At 35.0% G+C, this 26816-nt stretch overlaps 1 protein-coding gene across 1 annotated transcript in view; it reads left to right on the top strand.

Annotated features, from left to right (window-relative positions):
- The window catches only part of LOC309972229 (uncharacterized protein), a 482303-nt gene extending 469443 nt beyond the window's left edge, over positions 1–12860 (top strand). Inside the window, exons 6-7 of the mRNA XM_082855831.1 lie at positions 8144–8334; positions 9832–12860. Of these exons, the coding sequence (XP_082711957.1) occupies positions 8144–8334; positions 9832–9887 (247 nt within the window). The 3' untranslated portion in view covers positions 9888–12860. The remainder of the gene's footprint in view (positions 1–8143; positions 8335–9831) is intronic.
- Positions 12861–26816: the final 13956 nt, after the last annotated feature.

The following is a 26816-nucleotide window of genomic DNA, read 5'->3' as shown; positions in this document are numbered from 1 at the left end:
TATATTACTTAGACAAGAATGGATTTCTTTGCATTTATTATCTTTTCCTTGGAAATAGCTCTATGACTTGTTTTGTAAGATTTTTTAATCTTTTATTCATATCCCACTCTCATTCCTTTCAACAGCTATTTTATGTTTACACTACTCATCTAAAGACTTCTAAAATGACTTCTACCTCTATTCTTTTACCATTTAATTTTGCCTTTGACTTCTTAATAAAATGAGACTGTTAAACTGAACCTCTTCAAATTCATGGCTTTTCCCCATTCATACTTTTCTATCCATACTCTTTCTTCCCTCCTGGTAGGAAGAGTATTCATTCTCCTGCCCAAGACCAATTATTCCAATGGATTTCTTGATGCTCATATTGATGTTCATCTTCCCAGGTATATTGTTCCATCAATGGTACCTTCTTTGTATCACCTTTAACCTCCTCTCTTTTTTCCTTTTGGGCTAAAATCATGCTCAAGAACCTTTGCTGTTTAGTATAAGGAAAGAAAATACATTAAAAAAAATGTGAAACAAAACAAAACTTTTCTTTTCTTCTCTCTCTCTCTACACCCATATCTAATGTCCTTTTTACCACCTAAGCCTCTAGTCCAGTTTTCAATCTTGGCAGCATATTAATACTATATGGGAGTTTTAAATTTTTAAAAATGTATCAGCTCTGTTCTCTTCTACTTTTCCCTTATCATGGCATGATTTTTTTAGAGTAAGCTCTAGTTATTTATTGATACAAAACTTGTAATAAAAACAATAAAACAGGTTTAAAATAATGCTTTCATTGAGTTGTGTTGCCATGTTGAAAATAGAAGAAAGTTTCTTACAGTAACTTTTTTATAAACCCTAGCATTTTCAGAATTATGAATTTAGAGCCCAACTCCCTTTTTTCTCCATGTTAAATGAACTGTGGTGATGAATCTCATATGTGTCAGTGCTTCATGTGAACTTATCAAGGGTCTATCTTGCTTTGGCCGTATTTCGTATAACAAAAAGCCAGATACTTGTTCATCCCTAGATAATGCACTTCTACCAAGAATCAATCCCTGCCACATCCCTTAGCCTTGAAGTCTATAGTAGCAATAACAGGCCCAACATTCTAATACTAGGAATGAAATGCCATGAAAACCAAGTTAGAGATTTGTTTGCCCTAAACTCTCAATATTTTCAACTAGAAAGAGTTATGGAGAGTATAGGAAGAAGACATCTGAAGGATTAATTAAAAAAAAAAAAGAAGCAAGAATAGCTTGCCAAGCTTTTGGCTTAATTTGGCTTTGGAAATCAGTTATTTTGACCAGTTACTTTGTCCATATCAAAAACACCTCCTATTGATCAATTAATTTTGCTTCACTTTTGTGATTACTGATTTTTCACTTAAAGTGATCAAATTAGACCTGAACTGCTTCAATTTCATAAGATATATCACATCTCCCAAACTGTGGGATGTATATTTGAATGGGATTTGATTAAACTAGACAGCAGTGATTTATACTTATGGTAAGATGCTAAATTAGGAAGGAAGGTGTCAGTACAATTTTGAGCTACTTAGGGGGCCAGTTAATCTTTTATTGCTTTGATATATAATCAACTATTTTCTCAGTTTCATTAGCATACCAAACCCAGGCATCCAAAGATAACAGTAATAATAACATTTATCAATTGATACCTGTAAGCAGATCTCATTTGGGAAGCATACTAGAATTAAAGTAGCAACCACAATAGAAAGACAAAGATAGAACATGTTAAAAAGCCTGAGAAACACACTACTAACCTATTTTTTCAAGAATTACATTTCCCTGGGGAAGAGGGCATAGGAGATAATTTCATTCTGATTCCAAACCAGAAAGGTGAGTCTAGGCCACCATGGGTTTAGCAGGGCCTTTCTGACCTTGGACTACCATCTCTATGTAGGAATTATCATAGATGCACGTGTTTGTTTTCTACATTTATGTCTAAATGTTTACATTAAATTCATGTGTATGTTTTGATGTCTATACATATGTAGATATACAGTTTTCTAGATCATACTAAATAATTTCATTTACTACAATTTAAATTAATTGAAGTCACACTGAATCACTTTTGTTTCCCTTTTTTCCTATGAGGTATTCCAGCTGGATGCAAATAAAATGTGCCTTTCAATTCTTTTAAGACATTACTGTCCATGCATACCCACGTAACTTAGCAGTTAATGCCTAAATTGCCAAGTTGCTGGGTTGTTTTCTTTTGTTTTCCTCAGATGTATGAGTCTTATTTTTCCAACAGGAAAGTAAATTCTTTAGGGAGACATGCCATTTTCTTGTGTTTTTCTTCATCTAGTTGAGTATTAGCATGTTGACCTTCACTTTACTAATAAAGGCCAAATTATTACAGTCAAGGATATTTATATTTAAATAGGAAAATACATTTAAGATCTTTAAGACCCAGGAACATAAATTTCTAATAGTAGGATTTCAGACCATATGACAAGCTAATGGGGGACTCATTTTTGGACGAGTGTTACTTTTTATCCATTGCTACAGAGCTGATACTGCCTACCTAGTTATTTATAATAAACAGGGTTCCTTTCTTTTTTCTTTCTCCTCTTTTCTCTAATACCTTCATGTCATTGTGAAAAAAATTGGTTTTTCTTTTCAGTTTCTCATGATTTTAGACAACCAATTTTAGTGTGTCATATATAGTTCAATAGGCAGTCAGTCATTATCTCTGATACCTATAATCTGGAAGTAAATCTAATATCCTGCTCCCTCTATAAATTACCATTTAATAAAATGTGATATTAAACAAGGTTTCTCTCCATACTTCATTGTCTTTTCTGTACGTTTGTTTTAGAAATTATCTCCTAAGGTAGCATACCTATTTGACTTTATCAGGTAGTATAAATGTTTATATACTCTTTAATCCAATGTAAAAGTACTTAATAAAAAGTTTAGGTCACACTCTGTCACTGGGTAGCAGAATCACTTTTTCAGTTTTTCTTTTTTAATCTTCCTGAGTTTTCCATGCACTTTACAATAGAAAGAGATCATTTATATTCATATTAAATAATTTACAATAATTAAACCTGTCAAAATTATTTAACTTAATAAAGTATTTAACTGGTTTTTACACATTTAAACTGATTCACTTAGTTGAATTATGAGATAAATTATAATGATTTTAGAAATTTATTTTTAAAAATTTTGGCATATTGGCAGGTCAAAAGAAATGTTACATAGGCAAAATAGCTTATCATTTATTGACATCAGAATTTTTCCTGATAATTTTAAATTTATATTAATGTGATCATTTTGTATTATTCCAAGTGATTGATGTTCACTAATTTTTCTTTAGACATCTGTGCTAAAATGCAAATTTCAAAAAGAGTTATCGAATCTATCAATAAATTTTAGGTGAAAAACAGAACAAACATTGGAAATAGAAAACATGGGTCTGAGTCCCCACCCTGTTACTTATTAGCTGAAATACAAATAATTTCTACATTTCTTCAACCTGTCTATAGTCTCAGAGGGCTATTATAAAACCAAATGAAGCTATGAATTACGTGTTTTCTGAACGATAAATTAAGGTCTCATTGGCTCTTCTAAATTCCACAGTAGTCTACGTGGAGTCAGTTACTGTGCTGACATCTGGCTGTTGCTGGTTTTAAGAGTATCCAGAGAGAGTAACCTTGGTTGGCATCAAATCTGGTACTTTCTTGATGGCTGCTGTGGACAGGGCTATTGATATCTTCTTCAAACAGCTTCAAGGGTAGTGTTTGTCACACATGGAAGAAACATTAGAATTATACTGTGGATTTCAAGTGAAAACTGATGTTGAAAAACTGCCAACTTGGTGGGCTTTTCTGAGGCATAAGTTTGGTAATGCTCAGACATAACTCAGGGGACTCAGTGTGAAGAGGGGTTGTTCCTGCTGGATTAGGAGAGGAAGGGCCATCTTTAACCACTTGCTTCTCAGTGAGATTAAGTTCTTGGCACTAAAAGTTTATTCACTAATCCATTAAAATGAGAAGATGTTGTTGGTGTCTGCAACATCCCAGAAAAAACAATAGTTACTGTCATTTATACTCCTGCCTTCCAAAGGTAGAGTCTCTGTCCATTAAACTGGAGAAGAGAAAACAAAAATTGCTCCATAAGAGAAAATGACTGGAGAAATGGTCTGGGAAGATATTAAGGTGGTGCTGATGGTTGTGTTTGTTCAGTTGGCGTAGAGATAGGGATGAGAAACCCTTGATGTTTGTTAGAGCCTTGGTTGAAGGGAGACAGACAGGGAGGGAAGAACAAGAGAAAAGGTGTCAGCTAAAAAAGAGGGGTGAAGCAATGGGGAAGTGGAATTTTAAGATGAATGATGATGTTCTTGGTAGATACCTCTTCTCCTGCTCTTCACAGCATGATCATTAGTGAAATGTCCATTCCTTGCTTTACATTTTCATGTTCAGTAAAATGTTCCTTTCTTGTTTCAAATTTTTTTTTACATAATAGCATTGACTTATTGTGAACTTGAAAGCTCTTCTCCTCATGAAATAAAATCAAGTATAGAGAAAAAGAAACATTTGGTCTTGATAGATAATGTCTTTTGACTCATACTACAGAAAATAAGATCACATCTTGAAAGTTGGATATAATAAAATTGAAAGCATGATCCTAAAGCTTTATTTCAAAGCATCCATCAGCAAGAGAAAGAGAGTAAATTAGAAAGTGGAGACTTATTTGATCTGCCTTTGGAGGTAAAATTAGAGCTGCTTATAAGAGCAAAGGGTTCAGGAGTGTTGAATCAAAGCTATGAGAAAGGCTTCAAGAGAAATGAAATGTTTCTTGTATTTTAGGACATACATGTAGAAAAGTCATTTAAAGTTGTTTCTATTGCACTACATCAAATTAGGTTTTGTTTCTGTTTTGACAGCCATGGTGACTCTAGTTCTGTTTTGCCAAAATATGTTTAAGAATAGGAATAGAATTTTGTTGAGTCACTGAGAACTGTATCATATTTTAGATTCTAAATTATCTACCCTGGTGATTAGAGAATTCAGGAATATTGATTTGAGAGTCTTTAAAGAAAAGATTAAGTGAAGTTCTTTCATTTCTTTTTCTTTAGTATTCCTCCTTCCTTTGTTGTTATGTTCCTTTGCATTTAATCATTTTCCAAGAGATTATGTTTTTTTCTCAGTTGAAGATTATTCTGTAACAGAGCAATGTATAAAAATACTAAATGCTGGGAATTATTTTTCTCTAGAAGGAACAGCAGAAATTAAGTATTTAGACTTTTACAAAATGTTTTTGTTTCTTTTATACAGAGTGATTATGTACCCCATCAATATGGAACATGGATTAGGTGTTTGAATGCTTTGTGTGCCTCAGTCACTTTTACAAACATGTGTTACTAAGTTTAAAGATAAATTCTATTTTTCCAAACTAATTAGTAGGATTTCAGGATATATTGTTCACTCATATTTTCTTTCCATGGCTTACCACTAAGCTTTAGGTTAGCGGCTACATGATTAAAGTAAGTTAGACATATTAGGAGCTTTGTTCCTGGATTCTGCTTCACTTATGTATAAAGTATTTGGATGGTGAGAGAAGCATTTGTTTCTTTCATGAACACTAAAAGTTTATTAATTGATAACCATATGAATATGTTATCTTTAAGCCTTCAAAGATTTAAAGATTATATACCAGATGATTCAATTTATACAGAATTGATATATAAAGATAGAAAACAGATCAGTGGTTGCCTAGGGATGGGTGGGAATAGTGAGAGGCAGGAATTATAAAAGGGCACAAGGAAACTTTAAGGGGTGATGAATATGTTCATTATCCGGATTCTGGTTATGGTTTCATGAATGTGTACATATGTTGAGACATCAAATTGTACACTTTAAATACATATAGTCTTTATAGGTGAATTACACCTCAATAAAGCTGTTAAAATATAAAATAAATTTATGTAGTTATGAATTTTTTTTTTAATTTATATATTTCAGCTCAGTTTGATTGGTTTTGTGCCCTACTTTACCAGGAAGACTATTAAAAATCAAACAAATCAAAACATAGTCTCCCATCCCAAGGAGCTTGAAACAGTGGAATATTTCCATTTGGGGGAGCATAGCAAGCAAGATTTTTTAAAACATTCTACCCTACAGTTCAAATAGATTCTGAATCATATTTTAATTTGTTGCTGAGCTAGGAACAATATATTGGCACTCAGTGGAGACCAAAATAAACACACAAATACATAAATAAAGAGAAAAGTGGAAGTAGAGTGAAAAATGACTTTGAAAGCATGAGGAACTGGAGACCAAGCTTTGCAGTCCATGCAAAGTTTGGAATCTGAGCCTGAGAACCCTCAAATAGGCATGGACCCTCAATGGGGCTATATAGTGAAAGGATGGGCTAGGAAAAGAAATTGTCAGTCAAAAATTAGATTCCACCATGAAATTTGTCATTTCCAAGGTTGCTATTGGGGAAAGTATTATTAATAAGATTCTTTACAGATAAGCTGTAGTCATTAGCCTGCTCTCCTATAAGTCTGGTGTTCAAATTTGCACTATTTAGTTAGGGAAACCTCAAACTGAGATCTGAAATTAACATAGATTAGCTTGCGTGCACCATAGGCCATTAAGCAGAAGCCATCATAAATCCTCTCTGGTAGAAAGTATATTTAATTTGGGCTCTCTGGATATCTACAAATTCTGTTCCACCAATATGTGTTCCAATTCGAAAAAATATTACTAAACATATAAGGAAATGTGCCATCAAGATTGAGCATCAGCAGAACAATACACAAGTTCTCATATTGAAATTATCAGATAAACCATAAAGAACTATTTTTCAAATGCATAAAAAATAATAGAATAAAAAATAACCAGCACACTAAAGACTACCTAAATTAACCAGATAGATTTTTAAAGAAACAGATATACATTGTGTGTGTAAAATCTACAATTCTTAAATGAAAAAAATCAATGGATGTGGTGAACAGAAGACTAGACACCTCTAAAGAAAGCAATAGTGAACTGAAAGATAAAACTGAATACATATCTCGGAAATGAAGACAGACAAGGAGATGGAAAATATGAAAAGAAGGCTAAAAGACAGAAAGATTAGACTGACACAATTCATCTATATCTCATTGGAATTCCAGAAAAAACATGGAGAGAATGGGGAAGAACCAATATTCAAAGTAATAATTGCTGGAAATATTATACAACAAAAAGATATATACAAATATAAAAAGCATTGTTTACCAAGCAGTACAAAGAGAAGAGATTCTTATGTAAATACATAGAGGTAAACTCTGAAATATGAAATAAGATTTAAAAACAGAGAGACAGAGAAAGGGTATTCTCATATAAAAAGGAAACAATTTGAGTGACAGCTGACTTTTTAATAGTCATGAGCTAATGTTCAAGTTCCAATGTCCCCAGAAAAAAATGAATGAAGTGCCAGACAAATTTTTAACCCCCATAATCTATCTTATAGAAACCAAGACAAAATGTAATCATTTTAAGATAAGCATATCCTAAGAGATCTGACCACAAAGAGAGAAGCAGGAAGTGACACAGCCAGTATCAGGAGTTAGCCCTCTATGAAAATTGAGTATACTTCTCTTTTATATAAATTTTGGAACAAGACTGTCTGGAGTTGGAGAACTGAATTAGCTTCTATTTGATCTTGAACAAGTTGTTTAAACTTTCAGTGCCTTAGATTATTCATCTGTAAAATTGGAATAATTAATAAAATTTATGGCATAGGATTTTTATAAAGATTGAATGAAATATGTAAGGAGTTTAGAATAATGCTTGGCACATAATAAGAATGATGAAAGTGTATCTATTATTGTTGTGTTGTTATTGTTGCGTATGTCCAAAAAAAATTTACAAAGGAAATGCTCTCCAATTATTTTGATGTGGCTACTTTAATAGCAGAGGCAGGAACAAAAATCTGCAAGAAAGAAAAATTATACTCCAATCACAGTAGCAAAGATTCAGAAACCTTTAATAATAAAAATATATATATAATAAAAATTTTGGGAAATTAAATCTCCCAATGTATAAAATATAATTTATATCCTGACCAACTGGAATTTGTTCCATTACTACAAGGATGGTTTACCACCTATTAAGGCAGTTTATTTATTTCTGTAGATTAAAGAGGAAAAGTCATACCTGGAGGGGACCTTCAAGATGGCAGAGGAGTAAGACATGGAGATCACCTTCCTCCCCACAAATACATCAAAAATACATCTACATGTGGAACGACTCTTACAGAACACCTACTGAATGCTGGCAGAAGATCTCAGACTTCCCAAAAGGCAAGAAACTCCCCACGTACCTGGGTAGGGCAAAAGAAAAAAGAAAAAAAGAAGAAAAAAGAATAGGGATGGGACCTGTACCTCTGGGAGGGTGCTGTGAAGGAGGAAAAGTTTCCACACACTAGGAAGCCCCTTCACTGGTGGAGACAGGGGTTGGAAGGAGGGGAAGCTTTGGAGCCACGGAGGAGAGCACAACAACAAGGGTGCAGAAGGCAAAGCAGAGAGATTCCTGCACCGAGGATCAGGGCCAACTGGCACTCATCAGCCTAAGACGCTTGTCTGCTCACCCACTGGGGCAGATGAGGCCTGGGAGCTGAGGCTCTGCTTCGGAGTTCAGATCCCAGGGAGAGGACTGGGTTTGGCTGCATAAACAGAGCCTGAAGGGGGCTAGTGTGCCACAGCTAGCCGGGAGGGAGTCTGGGAAAAAGTTTGGAACTGCCTAAGAGGCAAGAGACCATTGTTTCAGGATGTCTGAGCGGAGGGGATTCAGAGCATCGCCTAAATGAGCTCCAGAGACAGGGTGCAAGCTGCGGCTATCAGCGCGGACACCAGAGATGGGCATGAAATACTAAGGCTGCTGTTGCAGCCACCAAGAAGCCTGTGTGCAAGCACAGGTCACTATCCACACCTCCCATCCTGGGAGGCTGTGCAGCCCACCACAGCCAGGGTCCCGTGATCCAGGGACAAATTCCCCAGGAGAACACACGGCATGCCTCAGGCTGGTGTAACGTCACACTCGCCTCTGCTGCCGCAGACTCGCCCTGCATTAGGTACCCCTCCCTTCCCCCAGCCTGAGTGAGCCAGAGCCCCCAATCAGCTGCTCCTTTAACCCCCTGGGTGGGGTTAAAGGGTGACCCACATGCAGAGGTGGGGCCAAATGCAAAGCTGAACCCCAGGAGCTGTGCAAAAAAAGAAGAGAAAGGGAAATCTCTCTGTGCAGCCTCAGCAGCAGCGGATTAAATCTCCACAAACAACCTGATGTACCCTACATCTGTGGAATACCTGAATAGACAATGAATCATCCCAAATTGAGGTGGTGGACTTTGGAAGCAACTGTAGACTTGGGGTTTGCTTTCTGCATCTAATTTGTTTCTGACTTTATGTTTATCTCAGTTTAGTATTTAGAGCTTATTATCATTGATAGATTTATTTATTGATTTGGTTGCTCTCTTCCTTTTATATATATATATATATATATATATATATATATATATATATATACACATACACATACACATATATATGTATTGTTTTCCTTTTTCTCTTTTTGGGAGTGTGTATGTATATGCACTTCATGTGACTTTGTCTGCATAGGTTTGCTTTTACCATTTGCCCTGGGGTTCTGTCTGTCCATTTTTTTTTTTTAGTATAGTTTTTACTGCTTGTTATCATTAGTGGATTTGCTTATTGGTTTGGTTGCTCTCTTCTTTCTTTTTTTTAAAATGTTTTTTATTTAGTAACTTTTTATTTTAATAAATTAAATTAATTATTTCTTTTTTTTTTTCTCCTTTTTCTTCTGAGCTGTGTGGCTAACAGCATCTTGGTGCTCTGGCCAGGTGTTAGGACTGAACCTCTGAGGTGGGAGAGCTGAATTCAGGACATTAGTACACCATAGACCTCCTGGCCCCACAAAATGTCAATTGGTGAGAGCTCTCCCAGAGATCTCTGTCTCAACGTTAAGACCCGTCTCCACTCATGACCAGCAAATTCCAGTGTTGGACACCCCATGTCAAACAACTAGTAAGACAGGAACAGAACTCCACCCATTAGCAGAGAGGCTGCCTAAAATCATAATAAGTTCACAGACACCTCAAAACACACCACCAGATGACGTCCTGCTCACCAGAAAGACAAGATCCAGCCTCATCCTCCAGAACACAGACACCAGTCCCCTCCAACAGGAAGCCTACACAACCCACTGAACCAACCTTACCCACTGGAGCAGACAACAAAAACAACGGGAACAATGAGCCTGCAGCCTGCAAATCGGAGACCCCAAACATGGTAAGTGAAGCAAAATGAGAAGACAGAGAAACATATAGCAGATGAAGGAGCAAGGTGAAAACCCACCAGACAAAACAAATGAAGAGGAAATAGGCAGACTACCTGAAAAAGAATTCAGAGTAATGATAGTAAATATGATCCAAAATCTTGGAAATAGAATGGAGAAAATACAAGAACCTAGAAGAACTAAAGAGCAAATGAACAATGATGAACAACACAATAAATGAAATTAAAAATTCTCTAGAGGGAATCAAGAGCAGAATAACTGAGGCAGAAGAATGGATAAGTGACCTAGAAGACAAAACAGTGGAAATAACTACCACAGAGCATTATACAGAAAAAAGAATGAAAAGAATTGAGGACAGTCTCAGAGACCTCTGGGACAACATTAAATGCTCCAATATTCGAATTATAGGGGTCTCAGAAGAAGAAGAGAAAAGAAAGGGTCTGAGAAAATATTTGAAGAGATTATAGTTGAAAACTTCCCTAATATTGGGAAGGAAATAGTCAATCAAGTCCAGGAAGGGCAGAGAGTCCATAGAGGATAAATCCAAGGAGAAACACACCAAGACACATATTAAGCAAACTATCAAAAACTAAATACAAAGAAAAAATATTAAAATCAGCAAGGGAAAAGTAACAAACAACATACAAGGGAACCCCCGTAAAGTTAACAGCTGATCTTTCAGCAGAAACTCTGCAAGCCAGAAAGGTGTGGCAGGATATATATAAGGTGATGAAAGGGAAAAACCTACAATCAAAATTACTCTACCCAGCAAGGATCTCATTCAGATTTGATGGAAAATTAAAACTTTTACAGACAAGCAAAAGCTGAGAGAATTCAACACCACAAAACCAGGTTTACCACAAAATCTAATGGAATTTCTCTAGGCAGGAAACACAAGAGAAGGAAAAGACCTATAATAACAAACCAAAACAATTAAGAAAATGGTAATAGGAACATACATATCAATATTTACCTTAACATGTAAATGTATTAATTGCTCCAACCAAAAGACATAGACCAGCTGAATGGATACAAAAAGAAGACCTGTATATATGCTGTCTACAAGAGACCCACTTCAGACTTAGAGACACATACTGACTGAAAATGAGGGAGTAGAAAAAGATATTCCGTGAAAGTGGATATCAAAAGAAAGCTGGAGCAGCAATTCTTATATCAGACAATGTAGACTTTAAAAAAGACTATTACAAGAGACATAGAAGGACAGTACATGATGATCAAGGGATCAATCCTAGAAGAAGATATAAGAATTGTAAATATTTATGCACCCAATACAGGAGCACCTCAGTACATAAGGCAAATGCTAACAGCCATAAAAGGGGAAATTGACAATAACACAATAACAGTAGGGGACTTTAACACCCCACTGTCACCAATGGACAGATCCTCAAAAATGAAAATAAATAAGAAAACACAAGCTTTAAATGATACCTTAAATAAGATGGACTTAATTGATATTTATAGGACATGCCATCCAAAAACAACAGAATACACTTTCTTCTCTAGTGCTCATGGAACATTCTACAGGATAGATCATATCTTGTGTCACAAATCAAGCCTTGGTAAATTTAAGAAAACTGAAATTGTATCAAGTATCTTTTCTGTCCCCAATGCTATGAGAATAGATATCAATTACAGGAAAAAATTGTAAAACATACAAACACATGGAAACTAAACAGTACACTATTACATAGTCTCAATAGATCAATAGAGCTCTCAATCAAGAGATCACCAAAGAAATCAAAGAGGAACTTAAAAAATACCTAGAAACAAATGATCATGAAAACCCGACAACCCAAAACCTATGGGATGCAGCCAAAGCAGTTCTAAGAGGAAAGTTTATAGCAATACAATCCTACCTCAAGAAACATTTCAAATAAACAACCTAACTTTACACCTAAAGCAATTAGAGAAAAAAGAACAAATAAACCCCAAAGTTAGCAGAAGGAAAGAAATCATAAAGATCAGATCAGAAAGAAATGAAAAAGTAACGAAGGAAATGATAACAAAGATCAATAAAACTAAAATCTGGCTCTTTGGGAAGATAAACAAAACTGATAAGCCATTAGCCAGACTCATCAAGAAGAACAGGGAGAAGACTCAAATCAATAGAATTAGAAATGAAAAATGAGAAGTAATAACTGACCCTGCAAAATACAAAAGACCATGAGGGATTAGTAGAAGCACCTGCATGCCAATAAATGGACAACCTGGAAGAAATGGACAAATTCTTAGAAAAGCACAACCTTCCGAGACTGAACCAGGAAGAAATACAAAATATAAACCAACAAATCACAAGCTGTGAAATTGAGACTGTGATTAAAAAGCTTCCAACAAAAAAAATCCCAGGACCAGATGGCTTCACAGGCGAATTCTATCAAATATTTACAGAAGAGCTAACACCAATCCTTCTCAAAGTCTTCCAAAATCTAACAGAGGGAGGAACACCCCCAAACTCATTCTACGAGGCCACCTTCACCCTGACACCAAAACCAGACAAAGATGTCACAAGAAAAGAAAACTATAGGCCAATATCCCTGATGAACATAGATGCAAAATTCCTCAACAAAGTACCAGCAAACAGAATCCAACAGCACATTAAAAGGATCATGCACCATGATCAAGTGGGGTTTATCCCAGGAATGAAGGATTCTTCAACATACACAAATCAATCAATGTGATACACCATATTAACAAATTTAAGGAAAAAAACCATATTATCACCTCAATAGATGCAGATAAATCTTTTGACAAAACTCAACAGCCATTTATGATAAAAACCCTCCAGAAAGTAGGCATAGAGGCACCTTACCTCAACATAATAAAGGCCATACATGACAAACCCACAACCAACATCATTCTCAATGGTGAAAGACTGAAAGCATTTCCACTAAGATCAGGAATAAGAAAAGGTTGTCCACTCTCACCACTATTATTCAACATAGTTTTGGAAGTTTTAGCCACAGGAATCAGAGAAGAAAGAAGAAATAAAAGGAATCCAAATCGGTAAGGAAGAAGTAAGACTGTCACTGTTTGCAGATGACATGATACTATACATAGAGAATCTTAAAGATACTACGAGAAAACTACTAGAGCTAATCAATGAATTTGGTTAAGTAGCAGGATACAAAATTAATGCACAGAAATCTCTTGCATTCATATACACTAATGACGAAAAATCTGTAAGACAGATTAAGGAAACACTCCCATTTACCATAGCAACAAAAAGAGTAAAATACCTAGGAATAACCTACCTAAGGAGACAAAAGACCTGTAGGCAGAAAACTATAAGACACTGATGAAAGAAATTAAAGGTGATACAAACAGATGGAGAGATATACCATGTTCTTGGATTGGAAAAATCAACATTGTGAAAATGACTATACTGCCCAAAGGAATCTACAAATTCAATGCAATCCCTATCAAACTTCCAGTGGCATTTTTCACAGAACTAGAACAAAAATTTTCACAATTTGTATGGAAACACAAAAGACCCCAAATAGCCAAATCAATCTTGTGAAGTAGAAATAGTGCTGGAGGAATCAGGCCCCTGGACGTCAGACTATACGGCAAAGCTACAGTAATCAAGAAAGTATGGTACTGGCACAAAAACAGAAATATAGATCAATGGAACAGGATAGAAAGCTCAGAGATATCCCACACACATATGGTCACTTTATTTTTGATAAAGGAGGCTAGAATGTCCAATGGAGCTAAGACAGCCTCTTCACTAAGTGGTGCTGGGAAAATTGGACAGCTACATGTAGAAGAGTGAAATTAGAACACTCCCTAACACCATCACAAAAATAAACTCATAATGGATTAAAGACCTAAATGTAAGACCAGACACTATAAAACTATTGAAGGAAAACATAGGCAGAACACTCTATGACATAAATAACACGAAGATTCTTTTTGACCTACCTCCTAGAGAAATGGGAATAAAAACAAAAATAAACAAATGGGACCTAATGAAACTTAAAAGCTTTTGCACAGCAAAGGAAACAATAAACAACATGAAAAGACAACCCTCAGAATGGGAGAAAATATTTGCAAATGAAGCAACTGACAAAGGACTAACCTCCAAAACTTACAAGCAACTGATGCAGCTCAATATCAAAAAAGGAAACAACCCAATCCAAAAATGGGCAGAAGATCTAAATAGACATTTCTCCGAAGAAGATATACAGATTGCCAACAAACACATGAAAGGATGCTCAACATCACTAATCATTAGAGAAATGCAAATCAAAACTACAATGAGGTATCACCTCACAGCTTTCAGAATGGACATCATCAAAAAATCTACAGACAATAAATGCTGGAGAGGGTGTGGAGAAAAGGGAACCCTCTTGCACTGTTGGTGGGAATGTAAATTGATACAGCCACTGTGGAGAATAGTATGGAGGTTCCTTAAAAACTAAAAATAGAACTACCTTATGACCCAGCAATCCCACTGCTGGGTATATACCCTGAGAAAACCATTATTCAAAAAGAGTCATGTACCACAATGTTCATTGCAGCTCTATTTACAATAGTCAGGACATGGAAGCAACCTATGTGTCCATTGATAGATGAATGTATAGGGAAGATGTGGCACATATATACATTGGAATATTACTCAGCCATAAAAAGAAACGAAATTGAGTTATTTGTAGTGAGGTGGATGGACCTAGAGACTGTCATACAGAGTGAAGTAAGTCATAAAGAGAGAAACATATACTGTATACTAACACATATATATGGAATCTAAAAAATAAATGGATATGAAGAACCTAGGGACAGGACAGGAATAAAGACCCAGACATAGAGAATGGACTTGAGGACACTGGTATGGGGAAGGGTAAGCTGGGACGAAGTGAGAGAGTGACATTGAAATATATACACTACCAAATGTTAAATAGATAGCTAGTGGGAAGCAGCCACATAGCACAGGGAGATCAGCTTGGTGCTTCGTGACCACTTAGAGGGGTGGGATAGGAAGTTTGGGAGGGAGACGCAAGAGGGAGGGGATATGGGTATATATGTATATGCATAGCTGATTCACTTTGTTATAAAGCAGAAACTAACACACCATTGTAAAGAATTATACTCCAATAAAGATGTTAAAAAAGAAAAGTCATGCCTGATCATCTCAATTAAAAATACTTATTTGAGAGAGTAGAACACTCATTCATGTGAAAAGATATTTGGAAAAATAGAAAAAGAAATTTCCTTAACCAAATGAAGGCTTTATACATATATATATATATATATATATATATATATATATATATATATATATAGCAATTTATCACTGATAGTGGTGAATCCTTAGAAGTAATATGTTTAATGTCAAGACCAACCAAGACAACAGCATTTAGTATCATTGATTCTAATCTATCACTGCAAAAGAAAACAAAAGAGAACAAACAAAGAAATGAAAAAGAGTTATAATCAGTACTGCCCCAATGAATAACTGTAAGGGTCATGCTATGAATGATGCCTCTGGAAATACAGGCCTGATTTTAAGATGGGAAAGAATGAGGTAAAATTGCCATCGTTCACAGAAAAATGAATGCCTTTTTAACGATCCAAACCATCCACACAAACTGGTAGAGCTAATAACAGACTTTAGCCAAATCAATATGTAAAAATGAATAACATTAGTACTAGCAACAATAATTTAAAAATTTTAAATAATAGCTATAGTAAGACATCCCATTACTCAAATAACATGTTTCTTTAGAATATTTCTACCCCAAAATGCAAAATCATCTGGAAGGAGAAAACTATAAAACTAAATTAAAATACATTTATTAAATAAGTATTTTATTTAAATATTTATTATTAAGTATTTTATTAAATACCTTTATTAAATGAAAAGATAATCCATGCTTACAGACAGGAAGTATCAAGATCATGATGATGTCAGTTCTCCTTAAATTAATGTATATATTTAATGCAATTATTTTAAAAATTCCCAACAGAGTTCTTTTTCTAAATAGATAGTGATAACTTAATCCTGAAATTCATATGAAGAACAGTGAAGATAATTTTGAAGAAGGAGAGGATATTTGCACTACCAGATAGCAAAACTTATGAAAAAGATATAGTAGTATTAATACAAAGATACATATAGACACATATATATACAGAAATATATATATGCAAATACATTTATATATACACCCATACTGCAACATACACATACGTTGCAGAGTATGATAGCATACCTACATGCATGTGTGTATATGTACATATTGGCGTATTATCATATGATGTGCATACAGATCGGTGTATGCTGTAGGAGAGGTACATACATATAGGTATATATTTCTCTATATATGTGTGTGTATTTTTGTGCTAATACTACTATATCTTTATCATAAGTTTTGCTATCTGGTAGTACAAATATCTTCTCTTTATTCTTCAAAATTATATATACATGTGTATATTGAAGAGAGAGAGAGAGACATGAAGAGATACAGTGACACAGAGAGAGAGAGAGAAACTGAGAGTCCAAAGCAGCAGAATATTGGCATGAATTCTTGTCTACCTATGGTTTAGTATTTGTGTGTATATGTATCTCTAAATAAAATAAAGTTATTTGTGTTTTTATTTTTTTTCTAAATAGTATCATGCTAATCATATTACCTAATTAGAGATATTTAGTCGGTGGAATTGAGACAATTTGGTGATCCAGTGATGTGGCAAGATAAGGGAAAGCGAGGAGCTTGGGAAGATCACCTGGTTCTTTGCTAGGATTCAGGGAGAATACAGTTGTCTTCACTAGTATATAGGTTGCAAGGGAAGGACCAGGTTTGGAGTAATAAATGTTGAGCCCAGTTCTCAGATCCTTCAAGTTTGGGATTCCTGTGGGACCTTGAGAATGCTATCTGTGCTTTGCAGAGGGATCCAAGGAAATAAAGTGGCTTCAGAGTAGGGCAAGCAAATAGGAGGGAGAATTTGGAAATGTCAATTTCCAGGACAGAATAGAGCGAAGATGATTTAAAAGTGCTCGTATAGCTTACACTGTGCTTTTTTTGTTTTTCTTTTAATAGAAAGCCTCACCATTTAACTCAAACTAATTTTCACTGAAGACTTACTTTATATCACAGTCCTTACTCTGAGCTGCAATGGAAGCAAAGGCACAGATTTTGTCCCTTCAATTCTATTTTTAAGATGTGTCAGATTCTCTGTCACACTAATAATGCTCTGGCTCACCTCTGGGAAATTATACCCTTCTTTTGCTCTGCCATGGACACCCGTTCATGATCTGGCCTCTCCCTTCTTCACCTCGGGCCTCAGTGTGGGTATGACCCCTATAGGGAAGAGTCCCTTTATTCATTATCTTCCTCCCTAAGATTAGAGTAAATTTATCAATAAGAAGGACTATATATTTATTGCTGGCATAAACCCTGTGCCCAATATGGTGCCTGATAAACAGTATTTAATAAGTGTTTGTTAACTATTAAATGTTGTTTATTTAAGACATAGGTCATGCACACCAGGGGCTTATAATCAAACCTAAGTGTTGCATGGTTTGCTTGGAATCATTCTGTATTGCTTTATGCTTGTGTCTTTTTCCAGTTAGATATAAATAACTCAAGGTTGAGAACTATATTTTCTCCTTGTTTGGCACTGCTCATCATGCCTGATACAGTGGTCAGATAATTTGTATAGCATTCAGCTGAGCAATATTTGAAGCCATACATGAGACTATCCATTTTGCACTATTTCCAAATTAAATATTCTACTGCAAACCTAATAATTTGTTTATTTAACTCAGGACTGATTTCCCCACAAGGAACCATTAATACCTCAACATTGGCTTTATAAACCTGGTAAAACCTGATGATTATCAGCTATTAGTAATTTGTTAGATCCCTTATATAAAATTTAAATAGAAGAGCACAATGCTTCAAGTTAATGGCATTATCTGGTTATGATTTTAACAAGAGAGCAAAAGTTGGAACATGATTTCTCAAATTCTTACGGTGAAAGTGGGATTTTGAATTCATTATTTTCTTAATTTTGGAATTATTTTAAGTGCATTTTACTTAAATAAAGACTTTCTCTATCTGCAATAGGAAATGCATGTGGAACTCGAATCTTAAAACCTCTAAAAAATTTAACTTTATGTTTTGTTGTTGAGTTAGGGATGGGTTGGCTAAGGCATGCCTCTGTGTTTGAGATAGAGATGGAAAGAAATGAGAGAGAGAAAAAGAAACAGAACATTTGACTAATGACCTTTAAACGGATCAAAACAACAATCTATTTATATCCACTGGGAAATGTTCATCCCTTTGAAGGCATCTCACAGTCTCTTTATCCTATGTGTCCTTTTAAGGTGTTCCGTTTTAATCCTGGTCTAAATAAAGAAAGTAAATGTTGCACAGGATCAAATTTACAGTCTAGCTAAATGAGAAATCCATTAGGTTTGAAACTCTGTAGAAGTTGCATTGCTGTGGCATTGATCTCTTTTTCCTGGTGTCAACCTTGCCTTGTATCCATTGAGCTCAGTCTCCCATCTATCTGTCCACTTTACTCACCTATCATCACCTGGACAGCCCCAGGTTGTCCTATCTCTATGTAAAACCATGACTTTGGTGGTAAAGGCCACAGTGTGATTCCAGCAGTGTCCTGGAGACACCTGTGTGCTCACCATTTTCATCACTAACAGAACTCCTGTAGTTATAGAACATAAAACCTAAATGCAAAATGCAAAACCTAAAATGCAAAATGTAATCAATATTAGTAAACAGTGCTATAATTTCACTTCATCATGATCTTAGACTTTTAAAGTTTATATTAGGAAAATTCAGGTCAAATAAACAAAATCAAGCAGCTTTCCTTTTTTAAAATTCACTCACCAGGACCACCTTAGTTTCTTCTACTGTGAGAAGGACAAAAAAATTTTTAGCTTTCAAATAGAGTCCTTGAAAACGAAAGCTTACAAAGCAGCATGTCAACAAAGTTTTATCTTGCTAGGCTTCTATTTTTGAGGACTCAGATATGTGATGTAGCTGAGGAAAAGATCTTTCTTTGGGTAGGTGAGGAAATATCAGATTTTTAAGTCCTGATATTTTCAAATACTTTTTCATACTGATCTTAAAGAAGATTTTCAGCTTTAATAGGCCCTAAAAAAACAGGGAATCATGAAAGCAGTTATGAGCATGGTGGCCATATGCCTTATCTTTCAAACCAGGGCACTTAAAAAAATAGATTCTTTTAAAAATTATGCCAAATGCAAAAAGCATAAACCAGGACTGGCTATGCCTGAAAAACTACAACCTATGGTCATCTTAACTATGAGGGAGGGCAATAAAATGGAATGCTAATAGAACCTATTAGAACTGAAGGACTAGGGTTTAGTTTGGCAGTGATATTTATTTGACAAATCTGAAGAATAAATATGAAGCCAACCTCCTATATTAATGGGGAAGGTGAATAATTTGGAGTTATTAAGACCATTAAAACTGATTGCTTGAAGATTTGTTGTTATTCTGTTAGATTAAAAGATAAATCAATGTCAGCTTTTTACTAGGACCCTCCCAACTAAATCAATCAATGACTAACTTAGTGTGTGCCTTCTGTTTCCAGTCATTTTGGTTTCATTTCACAGGCTGATTTTTGCCCTTGAAGGTAGTATTCATTGTATTTATGTAGAATGTGAACTATGCCACTTCTTCAATTACAGCTGTTGGAGATTTTCATTCAAAAATACTCAGTTACTTTGCTTGGTGGAATTGAGACCTTGCACATCTTTAAGCCGCTTAGAAGAAATGTGTGCATGATTTATAGAACAAGCAAACAAAGCATGACCTTTCCTGAACTGATTAACAGTGCTATTCTTCAGAATGGCAGTTTACTATAGATTCACTCACATTGAATGATTTTATAAATGTGTATAGGATACAGGTATGTAACATGAATATAAAATGGGCTTGAAATAACCTTGAACCAAACATTCATAACATACTATTATAATGAAGAAAGCGCCAATTACTTTCCCTGAGCCCTGTTTACTAGTCATAAAATAACGCTTTATATAAAATTTGAGAATCCTGGGGAAGAAATTATTTTATTTTTAATATTAAAATATCTTTCATTTTAAATTACAGATATGACCACACACCATACATTTATATCTGCCTTAAAATGGATTAGAATTTAATTCACTTAAGCACCCTTAAAAATGTTGGTAGATAGATATTTTGAAATTTTTCTGACAAATTTTTTTCCCCTTCCTATGACCCAGAATATTGTGTGAACACAAGAGGAGTATGATATGAAGTCATTTGGACATCAATTCTAACTTCTCAGGTTGACCACTTTTGCAGTCCCGGAAAGCACTTTGAAAGAGTATAAGATTACAGTTCTTTTTTATTTCCATCTTGCAATGTCAGGCTCTTTCAAATCAAGTAAGATAGGTTTAGAATGATTGGGTTATCACACTTTAAAAGAAGATGCATACCAGAATTCACAACACAGTAATGCAATACCTGTGGATGATGAGCTCATATGCCTGAAAATAACAGTCATTTACTATTGACCTGGCAGTTGCTGTTGATATTGTTTACTTTAAGTTCCTTGAGGGCAGGGACCATCTGGGTATACCTCTATCTCCCGATTCTATGCATTGAACAACAACATTGGGGAGTTTTTTTCTAAATGGAATGTAAATATAGAAAACCAAAATTTTAATATTCTCAAGTTAAGAGAGTATTACTGTAGTTGTATAATTTTACTTGTTTCCTTTTAGTTAAAAAGCAGAAATTTGTGAGGTTCCTCTTTTCAAGGAAATTCTTCAGAAAACCATGCTAAATATGTTCTTCTCTACCTCTGTCCCCACACAATATTTAACTTACCACAGCTTCATGCTCGTGGGGACATTGAATAAATATTTCTGGTCAATAGTCACAAACCAAGTATTTTCAAGTCCACTTGTTTTCCTTCCAGCACCATTCACAGTCCTATTTCCTTTAATATGGAGTTAATTTTCAGGTTGGACTTTGTTTCAGCAATTTTTTTAACCTGTGACTCTCAACTTATTTATATGTAAGTATATATAAAGAAACATTCAACGTGGGGAGAACTATTCCTAGAAAAAATCTGAGAAGTAGGCAAAGTCTCTTCTTGTGTTGTCCCCACACATCCTTTGAGCACTTCCCTCTGTTTCTCAAGGAAGCCACTGTTTCCTCATTGCCTAGACTCCTTCCTATGACAGCAAGGAATGCAGGAAATGCATATTGGAGTTTTCTAACTGATGTTTTGTATTTTAAACAAAACCATGGAACTGCAATTTTGAAACAATGAATAGTATTTAACTATGCTATGGATGGCCCCCAAATGAAAACATGGCTGTCTCTCAAAATAACAAAACAATTCAAATAGACAAGCTGACCTTTGAAGAAGGCTCAGTTAATATGATCATCTTTTATTGAAAATGTTCCACAATGACCATCTGAAATAAGAAAGCAAAGGTCAAGCCAAGGCTATATTTAAATTTTTCATTTTTAACCTAAGGCTATTAAGGCAAAAAAGAAATTTAGAAAATGATCCAATTTTGTTGCAATATTTGTATATGAGGACAATTTACCCTTTAAAATAATTCACCCCATTTTTTTCCCCTGGATGAGTGAGGACAGGGAGGCTGTAAATTTTTGCAAATTAATAGGATCAGGATATGGGAGAGAAAGTTGGAGCTACTGCCACAGAAAAGGAGATTTTCCTACCTCATCTGCCTATATGTTGTTGCTATTGATCTATTTTCTCTATTTCCAGTATCCTTAAAGGAGAAGCCATGGAAGCATGCAGTGGTCTCTTTATTTTGAAGGGGAGAAAATATGCCACTCCAAAATGTACCACTTTGGCAGGTGGATTATTTTGAGTTGAGGGTAATTGAGATCCAGCTGACTTGAGAAGAACTTGTACCTCTTCCTTAACTTCCTAAAAGAATTTAGATAGGGGCCTGGCTCAGAAGTAGAGCTATGACCAGGGATAATTTTTATCTGAAAGACTTACCTGCCTGGCAGGAGAAACATCTGACTACCAAACATTTGCTCTTCTTATCTCCCTGTGAACAGTCCTTCTCCCCTTTGAAGCCCCAGGCCCCTAACCAATTCCTTAGCTCAAGATGGCATATAACCTCAATTGCCTAACTGCCTTTGGGTCTCATATTACATGAGGATCCCATGTGCACAAAAATAAATTTATTTTTCTCTTATTAATTTGTCTTATGTCAAGTTAATTATTAGATCAGCCAAAGAACCTAGAATAATAGAAGGAAAACTTTTCCACCTTAACAGTCTCATCAAGGGCATGGCCCAGCTGACTTTCTTGGGAGCTCAAGGAGTGGAATGTAATGTTACAGCAACAGTACAATTGGGAAATAGTGTTTCTAATAAAGCAAAGAAAAAAAATTTTTTAAAGGTGAGTTGAGAACCATTCCATACTTTAAAGGCACAAAGCCATTTTACTACTAGAGAAGAACTCCAAGAAGTAGGACAGAGAAAAGAAATAGTGAGCAGTAATCCTTTTCAATTCTCTCTGCCCCCCAAATACTTCAAATAACTAAATAAAAAGAGAATCCCTAAGAAAGTAAATACAAATAAGAGGGAAAAAAATCTCTTTCATGTCAGACAGCACACCACCAAAATCACCAGAGGGAAACAATCAAGCCTTCTGTACTTGATAACAATAACATACTGACTTTAAACTGTCCTAAAGCTCAAAAAAGAATGTGCATGGTTTATTCCTATAAGCACAGAGAGGATTCTTCTCTCTTCATTTGTCTGGCTCTTTGATATTTTTCTGATGTGTCTCCTGTGAACATTCTTTCTTTTAGGAATTTTTATTGTGAGAACTAGCTCATTTTTTTTCTTTAACGAAAACGACTGTAATCAAATGAACAGAACTGATTGTTTAGAAGATTGGTTTTTTTTTTAAGATTGATGTCTTCTCTGTAGCCATATAGTATGATAACAAAAAAAAAAAAAAGAAAGAAGAAGAGAGAAAAGAACTCACATGCTTCTCTACTGATGACTGAGCTTTCCTAGAAGGTACTTCCCAGGATAATCTTAGGATTCTTTTAATGTGACTTGTTAAATTTTCTCATCTGAGTTAAGATACCTTATTTCTCCTCACCTCACATAATATAACCCTCTTTTACTAGGGAAAGGATGAAATAATTTACAGCTACATTTCCTGTTAAAATTCAGAGGTGATACTAATAAAATTCTTTTATTAGTTGGGATAGGCTAGGTTCTGCTGAGGTAACAAACTAGCCCCATATTTCAGTGTCTAAACAGGACAAACACATTTCTTCCTAGTCCTAAATGTCCCACAGGGTTAGTTGGGGGACTCTGCTCCACAAAAATGCTCATGGATACAGGTTGGAATCCGTCTTGAAGCTCAGTTATATAAAATAGCTGTCTTTCTCAGTCTCTGCAGAAAACAAAACAAAAAAAAAAAAAGAAAAGAGAAAGAGAGAGAACTGGAAGGTATTTCCCTGGCAATTAAATGCTTGACCTAGCAGAAATACACATCACTTACACCAATAGCCCATTGGCCACAACTTGTTGCAATGACCTGCCTATTTGCAAGAGCACTGGAGAATTTAACCCTCCAAGAGACCATGGAGGAAAGGAGTACTGGATGTGGATGTGTTCTAGCATATTTCTCTCTGGTCTATTCTGCAGATGTATACAACAGACTAAGAATCTGCTATGTCATTGCAGAAATATAAACTGAAAAGTTAGACTGTGGCTAGATTGCGGTAGATTTTGATTGTTGGGCAAAGGGATTATTACTTGATCTTATACTCAATGAAACACATCTGTTTCTGAGCAGCCTCAGAAGCTGCTCTTGGTACAATTATAACACCCTGGGGCTGGATGCACTATCATTTGGACAGGTGATAGTGTTGAAGATGGGCAAATATTGGAGATAGACACTTAACACAATTTCCTCTAGGCTGCCAATATTTACAACTCCCTTTTCTAACACTTCCCTAGCCTTCACTGAATTTGGTTTAAGTGTTTTCTGGATTCCCCCTTATACTTTGCCTCTTTCAAATGTGACTTTACTCCTTATCTAAAGCCTACCCCTGCCTTCCTCTCACAGGTCGTATTTGAAAAGCCATTTGTAGGGAAATTATCTATTCAATAGCTGCTTTAATAAAGCTTAGTCTAGTTCAGATGTGCTATATGGATAGAGGTTGAATTCAGGATATTGTTTTAATTACTTTTTTTTTCAAGATAATGAGAGCTGGTAGAGAATGACAACTGTGGGACTGGAAAGATCTGGAGAGTGTAGGAGAATCTAGAAAATATTAATGGAGAGAATGTTTTAGGTCAGCATCTGAAAAGGATGAATCAGTAGTTTATATGAAATTATGAAAGGAAAATTACAGAATACTGCCCTTAGGTAGATACATAACTTTTTCATATAGTATCAAGTCCATTCTTCATGTCACTGCCAGTTGTATTTCTAAAACACAACTCTATTCCTGTCTCTTCACTACTAAAACATTTATAGATCTTCATTATGTAGAATGCCATTTCCCAAAATGTGCTAATAGTATTACTTTACAATGAAGTATGATGACCAAATACATGGAGAAATGCTAGGTTACACCAAGATTGATAACATCTTTTCTAGAACAAACTGATGGTAAATCTGTAAAGGGAATAGTATACAATGTTTTCCAAAATTACTTGACCATAGAACTCTTTTTTTTTTCTTTGTTGGTATCCCTTATAGGTAAGTGAAATATTGCAAATAAATAAAACCATTGAAATACAGTTTTGAAATTGAATTCTTCAGATGGTTTTATAGTGAAGTAGAGACTAAATAGGTTTCATTTCCTCCAAAAAGATTCTAATAAGGAAAATGAGAACTCTGGTTTAGCAATAGTAGGGGAGAATAAAGTGACTTATAAAGGTTGTTTGCACTGCAGTAGGACAGATGGAAACAAAGTGAGATGGACACTTTTGAGAACTCTTTAGGAACTTAAATACTGAGATTTGGTGGTAGAACTGTTATGGAGGTATGGGACTGGTACAATTCAAGCATGACTCCGAGATTTCTCTCTCAGATAAAACTAGCTAAGAAGTGTGAGAAAGGTTCAATAGGACCTAATAATGATAGCAAATATTTATTAACTATTTACTATGCCAGGTTATATTCTCAACTCTTCTTACTTTGTCACTTAATTCTCAAAATGAATCTGAATGTTTTTCATGTGACAGGATCAAGTCAGATATTAAGTAAATTATCCAGAATTTTCATCTTTTAAGTGTTAGAAGTAGCACATGAACTCCACGAACTCAGATATTTGACTAAGAGCCCATGTTCTTAAACCCTATGCTATAAAAATGTATATAAATGCATAAATAAATAGAAATGTTTAAAGATGTGGTGATGGAGTGGGGTGAGGGGGCCACTAATTTGGATATGTAGAGTTTTTGGCAGCTTTTGGGCATCCAAAAAGAGAAAATAACAATGTATGGCTCTATATTCAAAAGAGAAATTGGAAAATATGGATTTGAAAGTATCTAGCATAGAGATGGTCAAAGAAGCCAAATGTGGTAGTTACAGAAGTTGAGGGAAGGGTATATCAACAGAAACATTTTATGTAATATGGGAAAAAAAGGTCATAGATTTTCGAGAGCTGGAGGTTATTGGTAATCTTAACAAGAGCCATGATGGGTGGGAAAAGAAAGCTAAGGTTGGGTGGGTTGAATAATATGAGTTAAGGAAACAGAGATATTGTCAAAAAAGACTTTCAAGAATTTAACTACAAATGGAAGGAGAAAGTAGAAGAAAGTGAGAATAAAGATTTTTTTAAATGGGAAGAATTGAGTATTTTTAAAGCTAAAGAGAAATGTCTTTCTGAGACAAAAGTGAGAGAAAGAATATCCAATACTTAAAGCTTCCTGAGAAGATGGGAGAGAATAGAATTTACTAAAAAAGGGGAGGAGGGATAACTTTCAGAACTATGAGGATAGATTTCCCTTATATAAAAAGAGGAAAGATGGAAGGATAAATGGGTGACCATGAACATAGGCTCAAAGGATACGTTTTGTCGTGTGGAGGGGTACCTACCTGAGGGCTTCTTTCTCTAGATAAAGCAGAAGGGAAACCATCTGCTTAGAAAGATTGGTGAGATATTCTTTAAGTAGCAGGATATTTCCCAAGTACTTTAGAAAATATTAGGGGGAGAAAAGTTGAGAAAAAAAGACATATAGAGTTATTAGGGCAATTAAAATCTGTAACATTGAAAGGCCAACTCGTTAATGTTTATTATATAATCTAATTTAAAATTTTCATACTTATATAATATTTCAGCATTTATTAACCTCTTCCACTTACATTCCATTTGAGCTTCACAATAACAATGAACTTTCCAAGAACTCTATGAGGTAATCACTTTACTTACATATGCTACATGATGCAAATAACAAATCAACAATGATCATCTCATTAAGAG

Source organism: Leucopleurus acutus (assembly GCF_964270905.1).
Source record: "Leucopleurus acutus genome assembly, chromosome: 15".
Classification (NCBI taxonomy): Eukaryota; Metazoa; Chordata; class Mammalia; order Artiodactyla; family Delphinidae; genus Leucopleurus; species Leucopleurus acutus.
The sequence above is the reverse complement of the archived record's forward strand: the minus strand, read 5'-3'. Positions and strand labels throughout refer to the sequence as shown.